General features: G+C 44.7%; 1 protein-coding gene across 2 annotated transcripts; it reads right to left on the minus strand.

Moving 5' to 3' along the window:
• Window positions 1–258: 258 nt before the first annotated feature.
• Window positions 259–18,328, minus strand: LOC135909408 (selenoprotein F). Of its 2 annotated transcripts, none has more exons than XM_065441350.2 (4): window positions 18,165–18,328; window positions 17,465–17,641; window positions 13,949–14,012; window positions 259–982 (listed from the first exon to the last, which is right to left on the minus strand). In XM_065441350.2, exons 1-4 carry the CDS (start codon window positions 18,174–18,176, stop codon window positions 804–806), a joined length of 432 nt encoding a protein of 143 aa, XP_065297422.1. In that variant the 5' UTR covers window positions 18,177–18,328; the 3' UTR covers window positions 259–803. The 2 variants fall into 2 exon arrangements, with proteins under 2 accessions (XP_065297422.1, XP_065297421.1); XM_065441349.1 differs by lacking the exon at window positions 18,165–18,328 and adding an exon at window positions 17,915–18,071.
• Window positions 18,329–18,341: the final 13 nt, after the last annotated feature.

Raw genomic sequence — 18,341 nt, forward strand, 5'->3', positions numbered from 1 at the left:
TGCAGCTACAAAGTAATATTGCAACAGAAATGGTCTTCGTGCATCATGGCACCCACAAGAAATTACAGAGCAATTGGCTGCAAACCTTTGTCTGACATACACAGAATGTGCACTAACTAGTAATACCAGTGGCTACCATGTGATGGGGCAGTTAAGTATTGCTGCTCATGCACTGCTGCTAACAGCGAAGAGGTCAGTATGTGGGTGAAAAGGGTGACAATAAAAGGTTTCACCATTTCAATGACTTTCAAATGCATGTAGAACATTAGTACTCAGTGTAGAGTGGTTTATTTAACTGTGAAGAAATTTTTTTTCAACAATAAAGCACTGGTAAATGAAACAATGACAATGTATAAAGTTTACTGTCAACATCATTAAATACATTGCTCCTCAAAAACAGTCCCAGTCATAACAAAATGCAATAGCAAGTTAAAGTCCAAAAAAAGTATTCGCAATAGTTGCATTAACATAGAAGTTAAAAGTTAGCATTCAGAACTGTACATGTTTGTATATATCTAATAATTGAGCCTTGATAGTATTTTTTTCTCCATTTCTTCAAGTACGCCCATAAACTTTCTTGCATATGAAGGAGCTAAACACAAGACTGCAAGCACATGGCATAAAAACAGCTCAGAAATATTTTGAAGCAGCATGTGCCCTAAAAAAGTGTCGGCACTTACTGCAAAAGCAACATTAAAAAGGTAGCCTACAGGAGGAATCCATGGTTCAACTGTTAGCGCAATTTTTCACACCTCCCTCGTGCCTATCTACAGAAAATTCTTTACAGAGTCTCCCAAGCCGTGTCACGGAGCTAAGTGCTCAAACAGAAATTCCTCGATCGTGTCCGTGTCCCACTTCTTAATGCTGAGTTCCTCTTGTACTTCTCCACTTTCATCATAGAGCTTGATGATAGGATCAGCACCTCTTAGGTACTTGATGGTCAGGTTCGGAAATTGCTTTGGCTTGGGTCCACGGCAAAATGCTGCAAAACCAAAGTTGTCATTATTTACAAGCTTGGGCAAAGCACTGATGTAATATTATATGAGTGTGTTACTATACTCATATACTCAAAGAGAATTGGCAAAACTTTTTGAACATGAAAAGAAAATGTTTGAAATTTGTAGACAATGACGCAGGAATGGAAAAAAATATTGCAGTTCTCCTTTTTGCTATTTAATATTCTCCTCCTGCTATTTAATATTTTGACTTGATATTTTTGACTATGAATTCTTTGTGTTAAATGAAAGTCCTAGAACTCTAAACCATAGAAAAAATACTGACAAGCCCCAGAGCACTCTTAACAATTTAATGCAACAGCTTTTCTACAGTGAGTTTTGGCTTCACTTGCCAGGAGGATACCGTGTCATGACGTCACAACACAGTATGTGAGAGCAGGACGCCTGCAATGTTTTGACATTCGTTCCTGCTCGCTCGGTCATCCGCTGTGCTGCTACATCGGCCCTCACAATGAGCAGCAGCATACAAGGCGACTGAGCGAGCCAGAGTGGGTATCTCACATTGCAATGTCCTGCTTTCATGTGACCACATACTGTGTCGTGACGTCGTGTATCCTCAAAGGAAACCAGTTGTAGAAAAGCTATTATAATGAATTGACGATGCTCTAAGGCTTGTCACTATTTTTTATAGGGTTTAGAGGTCTAGGACCTTCATTTAACACAAGAAAGAAACATAAATAGTCAAAAATATCCTGTCAGTAGCCCTTTAAAAGCTAGCTTGCAACACAGTTCTTAAAATAAACTAAGCTTAAAGAGGCCCTCAACCACCCCTCATGCTTGGTGAAAAAACACAGTCCGTGGCTAGCATAAGCTGCTGTGAATATCACAGTCAAATTTTGCAGTCGTGTGCGGTACGTGGATCTCGCTGCAGAGCGCAAAGCCATATTTCTATCAAACGCTCTTTTCAACAGAAGCCTGCTCCTCACTCTTTCCTGGACATTTTATTTCATAATATAGCAGATGCCCATACACTGCTGATACTGGCCAATAGCTGACATCAATCAAGAAGGGTGCTTGGATCAGTGCGCTTCTCCCGACTGTTACTGCGTTACTTACTGATGCAATTTAATAAACAAACTGAAGTAAGCGAAAATCTGCTTTTGAATTTTGGTAATAATTCCGCACTTCTAGAAGAAGCAGACTATCATCTGCTCATGTTTGGCCACGGCCACCCGTACGGGTATTCAACTTTGGCCACCCTACTTATCGGTGTCTTAAGGTCAGACCACAAGCATGCTTGCCAGCGCACTCATGGCTGCTCCTGGTTAGACGCCTTGGCAGACTTCGCTCCATAATTATCTATTGATAGCGCTTCAAAATGTGCAAGTTGGATGTGCCTAGTATTCGTCTGTCAAGCTGGTGCAGGACAAAGCCAGTCTGCACCTCGTAGCACAGTCAGACGGGAGCATATGAGCATGAGCACGCACTCTAGACCAGTTTTGCACAAAGCAAATGCTGCAGTTGCATGTAGCGTAGATACCACGACGGCTGCAGGGTGCCGCAACAAGTCCACTGGCTGAGCGCACTACGGCTCACTGAGGATAACCATGTTTGGTGCATCGTAGGTGGCAAAATCAGAAATAGTGGCGTCTATTTGAACATCCGAAATCAAATTTGAATTGCTCACCAAGGTGACATTCAGTAGGCAGAACATTGTGGGCACACCCCCCTCTGCCGTAGCCTTCACAGTGCAAATCATTGAAGGAGGAGTGGAAGCACCGCGAACGACATTCTTTGATTACCAATAACTCCGCTTCTGCTGAATGCATTGAAGAACTTTTGGCACCAAAATTATTCTTAAATAGTTTAATTGGACTTCAAATGCATACTGGACATTGATGGAAAGTGGTTCAGGGGACGGCCCTCTGAGGTGATCGAGACTTTGGTGGGTGGCATCAGTGCTTGCAGAAATCTAAATCACAAAAGAGCTCTGCTTTAATATTTCATGACAGGAATTTGACACACCTAAAGACTCTGAAACAAATCAGTAAGCTCAAGATATTTGCATGCATAGGCACTTAGCATGAGGCCATGTGGCCAGAGCACCAAGGGTTTATGGAAAGTTGCTTTATGTTGGTTACACAAGCCGCTGGTAGCATGTGGCCAGCACTCATTAGGGAGTGGTCACACTCGCTTTGGGTACTTGGTTGCTCTATTTGCTTTTCACATATTTATTAGCTTTTCCAATGCCCTTCAGTTTCCCTTCCATGTGTGAGGAGTGAGCAGCGTCTCCTTCACAAGGAAAAATAAAATATAATAATAAACAGTGGAATTTTCTGTAAAACAGTGACAAAGTTTTTTAAGTGCTGTGAATTGTCCACAGCAGCTCACATAAAAAGACGAAAACAGAGACGATGGCAAAGTAAGAATCTGGGCCCACAAGCTAAAGGCATGAAACAACAATTTAATACAATAAGCAACACCCCTTAATTTGCGAATATGAAGAAAAATTCTTGTAGCAGCAGAGCTCATGCTGACAAAACACCTCTGCAGTCCTCTGAATGGCAGAAACATGGGCCAGGCTTCGGCTGTCCGGATGCTTCAAAATCTCTAGGAGCTGCTAGCCTTTATTCCAATACGATCTATGGGGGCAAGCATGACGACTACGTTCAATGCCTCAACTTCGATAAATGCCTTTTCCAACAAAAAAAGTACCCCTGCTTGGGTAAGTGGGCAAGTCTGCCTCATTGATTCCTGTGTGTGATCAAAGGATAATGATAGGTGTCACGTGATGAGGACCACAAAAAGTATAGACTGAGCACAAGGCCATGATCCCAAGTTCCATCCAGACACCTCTTAAGTAAATAAGGATGCCATATGTCGGGCAGCAGGCCACCAAACGTGAAGCTTAGGTGTTGCAACCCTTTGGACAGTAGCTTCATGAGCTTGACACGAGCCTACCGATGTCTGCTTGGGTATGTATGTTTGTGCGTATGAATGTATGGTAGATATATCTTGTGTGTATAAAGAATTTACATTCATGTTTCTGTACTGGATGCATATGTAATTCTGAATACCTTTTTTCTAATGTATTGTGTACTGATTTCCTGAATATAAAAACTTCACCACATGAACAAACATGTCGACTCCCCTCCCTCCCTTTTCAGAGGGCGCAGCTGGTGAGGGGGTGGGGGGAGGGCACATACCCAGTGTGCCTCTCTCCCCATTTCTGGCTACACCTTCGGTTGCATGCATGTGCAATCGACGAAGTTCTCTTGGGCAGTCACGTTTCATTTCCAGTACTCGACAACTTGACCATGCAGGAACTGTACCGAGTTCCTTAGCACCGTGATCGGAACAACATGCTAGAGTAAAACCTTGTTAATATGTAGTTGGCAGGGAATGTGGATCAGGAACGTACTAAGCAACGTACTAATTAACTGACAATGGCAGATGAGTGGCTACAGACGTACCGTAAAATTTCGAGCAAGTGCCCCCACCTGTGCAAGCACCCCCCCTTCCCCAACTTCACTGCTAATTTCATGTTTGTGCGCCGTTCTGGAAAAGCCCCCCCCCCCCCCCCCTCCTCACTTTCCCCACTCCACACCCTTATCATGCACCGCATCCAGGCAACACTGGGCAACACTGGCCTGCCACATTCAGTTCACAAAAATAAGTTTCCACAGCTTTTTTTCCCCCCCCTTTTTTAGACGCGTCTCTGTTAGCGACACGGCAACTCGCTGCACGCCGCTTGTAGTTCGCGGACCGTCGGCCGACAGCGGTCTTCCTGGCAAAAGGGGAGATCTGCCTGTCACACAGTACAGAGGATCTCCCTGCGGCACAGCGACGTGGGCCAATGTCTCCTTCACTAGATGCCTGCCACCTGAGCTGAGAAGTTGGTTCTAGCATCTCTCCTCTTCTCCACCTGGGTTGGCTGCGAGCACTAGTTGCGGCAGCTGCTCCAAACTTCAATCACGTTCTCCTGCCTCCGAGATTTTAGCTGCATTTGTTACGATCCCGGAGGCAGTACTCACGGTCTCTCGTCAACCCATTGGTCAAGCGTGCACCAGCCTAGTAATCGTCACTTACAATACACCAATACAAGCACTTTGTGCCTGCCGAAATGGTAGCTCGAGCGCTGAACAGGTCTGTCCCTAGTGGCAAAAGGGATGAACTAGACCAGGCGTGCTGGAGCAGGGAGATCTGTGAAGGTCTGGAGTTCCAGTAGGTTGTGACCCCGACCTACTAAACTCCAGACCTCCATAGATGTCCCTTGCTCAGCGCGCCTGGTCTAGTTCAACTGTTTTGCCGCTAGGGATAACATGTACGGGCAGAAAGGCACTAGTTATAACCTGTTGGCTGTCATCTGCTTCTGTGACCTGTTCAGCGCTCGAGCTGCCATTTTGGCAGGCACAAGAAGCTTGTATTAGTGGTGAATGAATGAATTCACAAATATAAAAGAAAAACAAAATTTGCAAATCTTTTACGTTTGAATAGTGAATTAGAGGAGGAGCAGCGGTGCAAGAATGGTAAATAACGAGCACAGGGGGCAGCTGCAATGCTAGACGGCCCAACATTCCCTTTCCTAACCTCCGTAAGAGTCCGAAAAAAGTTGTTTCAAGGATTCATAGGATAATCTAACTTTCTTGAGTTGATTTCGGATAGGCACAAGAAGCTTGTATTAGTGGTGAATGAATGAATTCACAAATATAAAAGGAAAACAAAATTTTCGAATCTTTTACGTTTGAATAGTGAATTAGAGGAGCAGCAGCGGTGCAAGAATGGTAAATAACGAGCACAGGAGGCAGCTGCAATGCTAGACGGCACAACATTCCCTTTCCTAGCCTCCGTAAGAGTCTGAAAAAAGTCGTTTTAAGGATTCATAGGATAATCTAACTTTCTTGAGTTGATTTCGGATAGCCTAATGTCAGAGATGACATTAGAATTTACTGCTGTGTGCCGTGATGAAAGGGAGGGTGAAGGTTTTCACAAGTAATTCCTGTGCCTGATGTAGGCAGGTGCAAATAATTAATTGCATCTGTTACAAGGAAAGGTGAGCATAGATTTTTTTTTTATATAGCTTGGTGTCCAGGCAAGTTGAAAGCTTGCAAAAGGGGTCCCAGTGCTTTAAAACGTGCTGCACTGCACCGTGTAAATAGTCTCTTGTGTCTGTGTCTTTCTACAGGTAACATTTTGGCGGAGGTTTGCAATCCCCGTCCTCACCATGGAGCTAACCAACGGTCTGTACATCGAGCTTGTTATCATGCCTCACCGTGAAGAGACAGCATCAGCAATGGCTGCAGCTCGTGAGACTGCTCCAATTGTCATGGTTGCCCATCATCGCGACCCTGGTGTGTTCTCTGGCCTGGAGGGACACGATGTTGACAAATGGATCAAGCTCTATGAACGTGTCAGTGCCAATAACATGCGGGACCCAACGATTACGCTGGCCAATGTCACCTTTTATCTCAGCGGCACCCCACACGTGCGGCTTCAAACGCATGAAGATGAGATAACCAGCTGGGACATGTTCAAAGAAAAGCTATGAGAACTATTCAGTGACCCGTTTGGGCGCAAGGTTGCCACGAGAAAGGCTCTTGCCCCTCGTATTCAGACATTTACAGAGGCATACGCTTCATACATCCAAGACGTGTCTGGTTCTTTGCCTCAAAGCTGACGACACTATGTCTGAAGCAGATGAAGTTGCTAATATACTAAAAGGGATCGCAGACGACACTTTCAATTTGCTTGTTTTTGGCACTGTCTCAACTATCGAAGCCATCATAAAAGAATGCCGTCATGTTTAAAAAGCTAAGAGGTGCTGTATCACACACCCCATCATGCAGCTACCCAATACTGCTGCTGTGTCGACATGCGAGAACTGCCCGCGGCAGCCCGCCACCTGTGACAATGTAACTCATTGTTCAGCATGAGCTTGAAACCGCCTGTTTGCCAACCTTCTCTACAACACCTCCCAACCTGCCAGCAACCACGACTGCAATGATTCAGGCCATTGTCAGACACGAATTTGAGAACATTGGTATCAGCTCTGTGTGTTCGTCGGCTCAACCCAGCATTCCCCAGTTCTCTTGTGGCACTCCTTGTCTCCGGCAGTCCTTTTCCGGCACACATTGTGACCCGTCTGAATGACATACCCCTGATGACAAGCCCATCTGCTTCCACTGTTGTCACATTGGCCACGTTGCTTGTCACTGCCACAACCGATGTCTACCACCACCTCAGACATACGCCGGTGCTTATTCTTGCATTTTTGGACCTACTGCTCCCTATGCCGCCCGTCATGAACCCACTGCCGCTGATGATCGAGCTCTGAACCTCTGCTACGGCTGCTCACCTTCACCACAATGCCGTCAGTCTCATTTGCCCCAACCCTGTTGCTTCTATACACCGCCTATCACCACTCGCAACCAACCGAAAAACTAGCCATAGTAGCTTCTGGAGGTGAAGCTGCCTTGTCGACCGCCCTCAAATCCTCTGCTCATGCTACCTACGAACCAAAACCTTTTAGAGGTTGACAGCTATCCTGTCACTGCACTGATCGATACAGGAGCCCATCTTTCTATTAGGAGTACTAACTTCCGATGACGACTCGGAAAGCTCCTCATCGCAGCGTCGGCAAGAGTTGTCTGCATGTGTACAGCACATGTCAGCATCACACTCCCACACTCCTGTCCTCTTCACCACAATTGCTCATTGCCCCCATGACCAAATTCTTGGACTCATTTTCTTTTTGCGCATTTGGCTCTCATTGACTGCTCTGCCAGTGCCCTTCACCTCGAGTTGATTCTTCCAGAACCTTCTGACGCACCCCCGTGTCGCTTATGCACTACTGGCTTTATTCACCTGCCACCAAAGTCATTAGCCTATATTGGACTGTCATCTTCACCACCTGTTCTTGATGGTGAGTACCTCATCCCTCTTCTGCCTGACATTCCACTGCAGTATGATCCCCGATGCCTCACAGTGTTTTTACTATTACTCTTAACTGGAGTCACATGCCTATTTTTAACTTTGGATTTGCAAAGCAAAATATACAAGATATTTGCCTTGCAAACGTTGATTCCCTCGGCGACCATCCAGTGTGGCGGCTTTATCAACCAATGATTCTTGCGAGCTGAGCAGGCCCCTCATGCCACCCTTGGGCGCCGATCCCAATGTAAGGAAAATGGTTGTGATGGACCTGCCCTTTGTGCAGGCTGAAGACCTTTGCAAAGTTTTATTGTCCTGCAGAGAGATTTTCAACTTCGACGATCGCCCTTTAGGCCAGACGCCCATGGTCAAGCATCGCCTTCATACTGGCAATGCTACAGCTATTCACCATTGACCATATTGTGTTATATGCGTAGGAACGCCGAGTAATTTAAAGTAAAGCCAACAAAATGCTCGATAAAAACATCATTGACCCTTCTTCGAGTCCCTGAGCATCCCCTGTGGTGTTGGTTAAGAAGAAGGATGGCACGTGGTGCTTTTGTGTAGACTACAGTCATCTGAACAAGATTGCTACTAAGAAAGATGTTTACCCATTCCCATGATAGACGATGGCCTTGACTGCCTCCACGGTTTGAATTACCGTATTTACTCGAATCTAACACACTTTTTTTCTGATAAAACAGGTCCAATAATTGCGTGCACGTCAGACTCGAGTACGACCCTAAATCTGCGTTGCCATATCACCATCGGCATTTCAATATCACCGCCTTGTATGCACTCCGAGCCTAGCTGCCGTAACTTTCTCCATGTGCTGTAGTATGTGTGCTTAGGCAATGCTTCCTTTGGATTAGATTAGTGCACTGTCCATCTTCCTGTTTGCTGTGTTTGCTTTATCAGCATGGAAGAGCAGACTGCAAAGACATGCTGAGTTCATCACGATGCCACAATTAAAATGAAAGCGATCACATGTGCGCAGACAGACGGAAATAGGGCCGCATCACAGGCATTTGTAGTTCCCGAAACTTGCATGTGGGACTGGCGCAAACAGGAGAGGCGTTCTGCACTGGCGGCTGCTATGTACGGCATGGCCGCACGGCCCCTATATTGAAAGTGATCTGCGGCGAAGACAAGAGTCTACATATCTAGGCAAACCATGCTGTGTTGTTTGCGTTGAAGCAAGAGGCTGCACAAAGGTCAATTCCCTCGCTCTTGCTACCGCACTTCCTCACTCCAGCGTTTAAGGAGTTTCCGCGGTCATTGAGTGAGACGTGTTCATGCTTGCGTGCACGTGACACCATGCTTGTTAATTTAGTTAGTAAGCGAATGCCTAAATGTTTATACGGCTGATAAAGCTACTATCCTTACTTTTCGTATGGCTGTCTACTAATTTGCTATCCTAATCAATGCTTCGCCTTTCGTGCGAAAATGAGACTTTATTTATTTATCACAAATTTAGTGCACTGGAAGTAAATCTTTGTTTTTTCCATATGAGAGAAAGTTGTATTTCTGTATAAAAGAATGAGGTGCACGGCACTGTAAAAGAATTTTCTTTCTTTAGGTCACGGCAAATGGGTGAGCGTTACAATCGAGGGCGTTCCCCCCCCCCCTTTTGGTCACGAAAAACGGGTGTGCATTACAGTCGAGGACGCGTTAGAATAGAGTAAATATAGTATTTCTCTTCTACTGATCTTTGTTCTGGACATTAGCACATTGCTGTTGATGACATGGACACAGACGAGACCTCGTTCATAACACTTGATGGCCAATACCAATTTAGAGTGATGCCCTTTAAATTATGCAATGCTCTGGCCACCTTTGAGCATATGATGGACTCCTTGCTCCAAGGTTTTAAATGGTCCGCATGTCTCTACTACCTCAACGATGTCATCATCTTCTCGCCAACATTCAACACTCACCTTGAGCATCTAGCAACTATACTAGACGTTTTTCGAAAGGCGAAGCTGCAACTCAACTTGTCAAAATGTTGTTTTGGCTGCTACCAAATTACTGTTCTGGGACATATCGTCGACGCTCCCAGAGTACAGCTTGATCCCGACAAAACTCGCGCTGTGCGAGACTTTCCAGCTTTGAAGACAGTCACAGACGTCTGAATTTTGTCAGGCTATGCTCGTACTTTCGTCGTTTTGTTCAAGATTCTGTGGCAATTGCTAGACCCCTCACTAATCTTTTGAAGAATGGCGTACAATTGTGTTGTGGAGTACTTGTCTCATCCCTCTTCTCACCTCACCACCCATCCTCACACACTTCGATCCTGATGCCTCTACAGAACTGCGTATAGGCCGGCTTGGCCGATGGGCTTTGAGGCGATGCTACAAAAGTTTTCACATTCCATGGTTTACAAGTCTGGCTGCCTGCACACAGGTGCTGACAGCTAGCTGCGTTACCCTGTGGACGACACCGGCCCCTCCAATACTGAGTGCTGCCTGTGTGTGTTTTCTTTACTCAGCATCACAGCTCCTTCATATTGCTGACGTGACGAGCAATGTCATAACGCCTACATCAGAGCACTCGACTGTTTTGAACATTCTCCGGCTGATGCTACTCTACGTATCTTCGTCCTCCGTGACGGTACTCTGTACTGTTGATAATATTCATCTGGCTGGCCCTAATTTCCTACTTGTATTACCTAAACTGCTCAACTGTTCTAGAAGAGCTTCATGATGCACCAGCGGTGGGACACCTTGGCGTATCTCAAACCTACGACCGTGTACATTACCGTTCTTTCCGGCCTGGCCTTGCCGGTTCCGTAAAACATTATGTCACCGCTTGTGACCTATGCCAACGACGCGAGAAGCCATCCCAGCCATCCCACTGGTTACCTGCAGCTATTCAACTTCCTGGCCAAGCCATTCCATCATATCAGCAGACGTTTTCGGCCCATTTCCGGAATTCACATCAGGGAACAAGTGGGTTGCTGTCGCTGCGGACTATGCGACCTGCTGCGCCATAACATGCACCCTTCTGACCTGTTGCGCAACTGATGTTGAGGACTCCTTCCTACACAATATTATTTTGATGCATGGCGCTCCATATAAAATACTCAGATTGTGGCCGTACGTTTTTCTCCAAAGTCATTGAGGATATCATACATGTCTGCTCTATACAGCATAATATTACCACCTCCAACCATCCACAAATGAACAACCTCACTGAGCATTTGAACCAAACTCTTACAGACATGCTATTGAAATATGTTTCAGCTGACCATTGTGACAGGGAACTTGCTCTACCTTACATTATCTCTGCTTACAACTCTTCTTGTCTCAAAACTGCTGGCTATTCTCCATTCTACCTCTTGTAAGGCCAAGAACCGATGCTACCAACAGACACTTTGCTTACGTCCACCCCAGCTTCAACTAACGATTATGCTCGTGATGCTATCGCCTGTGCTAACCATGCTCGCCAACTTGCATGCGCTCATCTGCAAGTGCCTCAAGACAAACAGAAGCACCGCTACAACCTCCGTCACAGTGATGTCCATTTTTCGCCCGGTACCTTGTGTTGCTTTGGCTACCATCTCGTAAAGTTGGCCTTTGTGAAAAACTACTCTCCTGTTATACAGGCCCATATCGTGTGCTCCTTCAAGTGACCGATGTCACCTGTGAAATCGCTCTAGCCACGCCCACTACGTCCTCCTGTGTGACAACCGAAACATTGTCCACATCGCCAGACTCAAGCCTTACAACTTTCCACGTGCCTTAAATATTTAACAGGACCGGGACGGCACTTTTTCTACCAGGGAGGTAGTACTATTACAATATCAACAACAGATACTCAAGAAATGAGCAGCGACAAGAAATATGAAATGTCTGGGCTCTTGGCATGAGCGAGTGTCCACCTGGCTGCCTAGCTCCAGTGTAAATACCATGTATATAGACACTTTTTTTTGTGTCTTTTCATATGTAACAATGTTTGAACCGGAATTACTTATTAAGTGGGTATGTGTTAATGAGGTTTTACCGTACTGAGCATAACAGTACACCCTGCAAGTCATGCTGAAAGTGTACCAAGAGTTAAAAATTATGGAGTTTTGAGTGCCAAAACCACTTTCTGATTATAAGGCACGACGTAGTGGGGGACTCGGGAAATTTTGACCACCTGGGGTTCTTTAACATGCACCTAAATCTAAGTACCACGGGTGTTTTTGCATTTCGCCTCCATCAAAATGCGGCCGCCGTGGCCGGGAGTGTACCAAGAGTTCTATACCAAAGTCGCAGTGCACAACCATTTGGCACTTTCAACACAAGTTTTCCGGCTTAACATTATCTCAGGATGGTACTCCGCAACTACAATTTTGGGTAAAGTCAGTTCCCACTGCAAGTTAGCTATACAGAGAGCTCACACTATAATGCAAAGCCTGATGACAACCAAAAGCAAGCAACCTCACAAGGTTCTAACCTCAACTTTAATTAAGGTGATGCTGAGGAGGGGTTAGCAACTTCTAGAAACTGCGAGTGAGGCCAAGAACTCTGACCACAAGCTCGCATGTGAGTTTGAGGCTGAGGCCGCATGCTTGGTGAGGTGGAAACTTGAGGTCAAACTTTTCTGCAGCTATTAATGTGCATATCTACTCCTACTGAACGAATGAGATATGGTATTTCGTAGACTTGCTTCTTACGTCAAATTTTACATCTTTAAAATTTTTTTTGCCTGCTGGTATAGTTCACCAAAGTCATAAGATGCCTTGACATAAGATTTCCCACTAAACAAGCTTTTCCTTGAAGCATAATATTTAATTTGGTGTTTCATGGCTTTTGAGCATCCTGTGTTGGAGATATCAGAGCATGCTTACATAGGTTCAAGCATGAGACGCACGAATAATGACATTCAACATAGGGAACCTGACCTCGAACTCAGGAATTGAAGATAAGCTGGAGAACTCTACCTAAATAGTAAGGTTGAGATGAGGCCACTTGCAACTGCTGAAAGTTTAGGTGAGGTCTTCTAAAAGCATATCAACTTTATGGGACAGGTTGAGTGAGGTCGTCAAACCAGACTGGAGGTTAAAGAGTCTTGTGAGGTCCTTTGCTCAGCTTTGGTCATGACACAATTTCATTTGCCTTTTCATTTGAATTCAAATAAACTTATGGGGGTTGTGGCGCTCCCCCTGCAACGATGTGCTAGTGGTGCCCATTCAGTGGTTTGTCACTTTTTATGGAAACCTCTACTTCCCGTTTCACCTGGGACGGGGTGCTCATACTGTGTTGGGTGTCGCTGGAGGCAAATAAACCTGTCCTCCGTTAACTTGGGCAATATTGTATTTCTTGTTGCGCAGCACTCAGTGCCCTTTTGAGGCTGAGCATGAACATGCTGCAGTGCACCAGACTATGCGAAGCGATAGGTGATTAGGCCCTGTGACTTTCTAGGTCCAATTGATTCATGGAGTTTAACATCTCAAAGCAACTCTGGCTATGAAAGACACCATAGTGGAGGGCTGTGGATTAATTTTGACCCCCTGTGGTTTTCTAATGTACACCTAAATCTAGGTACACGAGCATCTTTGCATTTCGCCCTTGTTGAAATGCAACTGTCGTGGCCAGCAAATGAACCCATGACCTCCATGCTCAGCAGCAGAACACCATAATCCACTGAACTATCACGGTGGGTTTGCTAGCCTTGAACCTGCAGTGCTCACTACTCCTGTGAATATAGAAGTCACCTCAGACTCTTCAAACACATTTTTACAATGTGAGCCGTTGTTGTTATAACTCAAAATCTTTGCCATCAATCCTCTTTACCACAGTTCTGATTTACTGCAGCCAGTATAAGAGCCAGTGTAAAAATGCAGACTGTCTTTTTCTTGTTAGTTCCCCCAGAGATGTTTGCATCCTGCTAAAACAACAAAAAATGTTTTACAAGACGATACATGCAACACTATGACAGTCTTTGTGAAGTAAAGTAGCATATTTCTTAACTATGAGGCAGTCTCAAACAGCATGAAGCATCTCTATCTGGAAACACATTGAAACAATCAACACTTTTAAATGAAACATTTTATGATGAGGTTAAGATCCCATTACCTTCAATCTGAGGCATATGTCCAAACTTGCATGCGCATACTTCCAGCACAGCACGGGCATACTTCTGCAGTTCGAAGAAAACAGAAGTGCAAGAACGCAATAAGCAATAATATTTAATGAAGAAAAATGCAGTTCAGTACATCATGAAGCAAATATACAAATATGTGCCAATGAATTTAAACTAAACTTTAAAGTTGTGACTAAATATAATCACCATAAGGGCATATAGTATCACAGTTGCCACAGTTGTAACCATTGTGAGCTAAGTACACATACACACAGCAGCTTTGCACGTCTTGATTGATAACAACATGTGCAAGAAAATTATACAGGTGTCACACGGAGCACTTTTGATCGTGATCGAGCCTGATCCAGATCTAATTTCTTGGTCGTGATAGGCACTTTTGCACAAGTTGTGGGAGGCAGATAATTGCAGTAGAGAATTTCAATCTGGATTTGGCTTGATTGTCATCGAAAGTGGCCTTGTGACACCGGTATTAGTTCTAGACTGCAGCAGCCTAGTTTTTGGTTGTTAGTCTTTTAGTCAGCTTTCTACCAAACATGCCTTGAACAATAACCCTTTTTAACTCCTGCAACTACGACATCTTTTAATGCGATTAGCATTTTTCAGAAATGTGTGGTATGTCTGTGTCCCCGTCTAACCTCTTTCATGCCAACTTGGGTCACTGGGTAGAGCATCGAGCTGTTGTGCTGAGGGAACCCAGTTCGATCCAAACTGTAAGACCAACTTGGGCCACTGGGTATGTGTCGCTCTTCAATGACAATAAAGAATCCTTTAAAATTTCTCCAGCGCTAGGCAGAATGAATCCGATGTCATATATACTCAGAGAATCTTGTCTGAATAAATATCAGATATGCGCAACGTGCGGACCTTGCAGACCTTGCGGCGGCGGTGGCACCAGATGGCGCAGTGTGTCCATACGAAAGAATGCTAGAATGAAAAGCATGCATTAGCCCAGAGAACGAACTACAGGGGTGCTGCGAGCACCACTCGCGTGACGTCAGAGCACGGACTTGCGCCTGTCTTCTGCTGCAGTTCGGGTGGTGTCCGGGCGCCTTCTGCAGTGTTTTCGTTTGTTCGCCCTCGTTCTTTCTGCTTGTATCTTTTTATATATATAGATATATATATATATATATATAATATAAAAAAATAAATTTTTACGACGTCTTCGCTCGCTAAAATTTATTCAAAGAACTTATTTCTTAGATGACAATGCAGCTCTCAAAGGCAATGCTACAGTGCCAGCCGAAGGAGCGCAGACCAGCCCATTGCAGGTTTTCTGTGCGCGGATCGACAATTGCAAAAACATAGCATATAAGAATCCAGTTATGATACTATACCTGCTGCGGTGCAACAATTGTGTCACAAACGCTGCCTATACATGACTTCTACAACAGTTGCCTTGATTTGAAAGGTTTGCTCACGACGACTAGTTCATGGTATAATATAGAATTTTTGCATTTCTTCACAGAAACGCTTGGCAGTAACACGAGGACTTAACACTGCAGTTTAGATTCTACAAGCACCACTTGCTTCTTTAACTGCTTCTCAAAATTGCAGTTCTTCACGTGTTTAAGTGGCGGTAATTTGAAGCAAGGATAATGAATGCTTACAGCTATTTGCAGAATACGACAAGGAATGTACCAAGATAAATTCCCTTTTTCGTGCTACACGTTCAACTCATTTGTCAAATTTACTGGTGCTTGCTGCCTGAGGAATATACATGATGAATCTCTTTCGTGGCGAACTGACACGGGCTGCTCGGCCCAAATTTTTTGGTGAAATATGCCTTTTGGACCGTATGGCAGCAGCCAAAAAGAAGCCAAAGCGTCAATCATTAGTAGCATGAGACATTTTGAAGATATCGTAATTCCCCAGTGGAGGGTCAAAAATGAAGTGAAATATGTAAGGCTTGCGGTGCTTTCTTTATGAAGGCTTGCGAGGTTCTCTTTTATGTACCGACAAAGCGAATAGTTCTCCGTTTGTATAATTAAACAACATTAGATCGAGACATGGTGAGGCAGAAGGTTCTTGAATTTTCCTTTTCTAGACAATCTAAGCTGTGCTGTATTACCTCTAGAATACTTCAGGCATTCCAATTGGCATTGTAAAAAACTGCTTTATCGTTTCAATTCAAGTTGTAGTGAATTGATAGGTTTCGCGAACAATGTGTGCCTCGCCATAACGACAGTTGGTTGCTACTGTTGCCTAAAGGTGTGTCACATTGTAAATAAAGGCTACTGACGGCCACCATGAAACATTCCATCGCTTGCAATTGATTGGCTCTCGACCTTAACCATGAAACTTTTCTTTCAGGTGATTGCTACTATGGTGTTTGTGAATTAACTATGTAAATACTCTACATGACGCGCCGTTGTGTTAGCAGCCATAAGCAAATCGTGTTAACTCAAGCAGGCAATGTGACTGTTTGTCACCACCCCGTTTCCAAGGGGATGCCGATAAATTATCATCACGACGAAGCACGAGAGAGGAGCCCGGCTGCATTCATACCCCATACACGACACATTTTAATGGTGCCATACAGTGTGTCGCTTGAGTGCTTCAATGCTAATCGCATTAACGTCGACATTTATCGTGAGATTGTTTCTGGCGGAATATTTTTTTTCAACAATGTAGCAGGCAATGTCGCAGACTTTAATATTCCGATGGCTAAAGCTTTCAGGTCACGGACAGGGCAAGGTTCTGAGTGGTGTTGTAGAAGTCACGGGACGCTTTCTTCGTTGCTGGGTGCTTTTCTCTTCGTGACAATGTATTGAATATTTTACAAGTACTGCTCTAGGAGGGCACATGTAACTGGCAAACGGAGGCATCAGGAAAACACCTGAACTTATAATAACGTCGTGTCTAAAGGTATGTCGCACGCATAGCTGCTGTGCTTCCGCTTCGCCAACTCCGCGGCTCACGCCTACCCATTTTTTCACTTTTTTTGCAGAAGGACGTTTATTTAACTCAAAGCGGATCATTAAAAATGCTTTCGAGAGGTCACAGTGCGCAGCATATGAAAAGCCTGGCACGATCGACGATGTCTTTGCAGGAGAGCAGGCCCGGTCTCTACTGCTCCCCCGGAGAAATCAGTCATATTATATTGAAGGTAGAGCAACGTAAGGCGCGAGAATGATATAATCCGCCATGGTTTACTCAACACGAGCGCCGCAGGGGCGAGAAATTTGTTCGACGTACACCCAGCAACGAAAAACGCGCTCCGCGACTTCTAAAACACCAGTCAGAACCTTGTCAAGGAAAAGTACACGTATGCACAAAAGTATTAGAACGAGTAGACACATAACCATTACAGAATAATGTAATTTGTTATAAAGCAACCTCAGAAAATGGAAACAAGCAGGCAAGTCCCTACCTTTCTTTCAAATGCCTGGTTTTGCGTTCAGAGAGTAAAATGAGAAAAGACGAACACAGTTAAAACGAGAGCCGCGAGCAATTCTCGTAATATGTGTTGATTATCATAAGTTAATTACCTTTGCAGTGGCCCGCTCCTCGGTTTGCACACAGCACTTGTTGCAGTCTTCTTTAAGAAAGTCGAGATCAAAATTTGGCAAAATCCTACACGACGAGCATATCAAATCAGGTTTCCTAAATCCACGCGCTAGGCACTCCTCTGCCGAAAGGCCGCCGGTTAGATCCAATGCCAGCACCTGAAACCAGACACAGAACGAATATAAGGAGAGCGTACGTTCAACGCCGAGCACACAGAAGAGTCAATACTGGTTATGAGAAACTAGTGCGTGCAACTCGAATATCACAGAATCACTGCTACACGATTAAACAATTCAACAGAATGCCGTAACTCCAAAAGTCAAGATTCACGGCAAAGCATGTATATTTTACCAGTTAAGAACAGGGTTTTGCTGCAAGAGTACAGTATTCATCCGGTAGTCTTGTAACACGAAATTTCACTTTAAACTTACAGTTAGCGGTGCTACGAACAGCTGAAGCAACACGTATAGGCGGGCCATTTCATGCGCGGCGTCGTGGTCGTGTTCCGCGGCGGTGACGGCGACTGCTGCTGGCTGCCGACATATTCAGCCAGCTTGGCCGCTGGCGCCATTTGCGTAGCATTTTTGTTTGCAAACATACTTACACATCTTAAACGTCCTACTTTGCACAAATAAATTAGCTTGTAAGTTATACGTAAATTTTTCAATATAACGTACTTACGGCAAAGCTCATTGCCCTCAGAACAAATACCAGGATTTCCCATCACCACCAATATCATGGCTGTCAGTTCGTTGTTTTGCTTGATATTTCGCTTTTTGCTCTGTGGGTGTTCGTGTTTTGTAGGAAGCTGTGCGGGCAGTACCGACATTCGCTTTGTTGTTCCAAGTTTTGCCTAGC

This window comes from Dermacentor albipictus, chromosome 1 (genome assembly GCF_038994185.2).
Source record: "Dermacentor albipictus isolate Rhodes 1998 colony chromosome 1, USDA_Dalb.pri_finalv2, whole genome shotgun sequence".
Classification (NCBI taxonomy): domain Eukaryota; kingdom Metazoa; phylum Arthropoda; class Arachnida; order Ixodida; family Ixodidae; genus Dermacentor; species Dermacentor albipictus.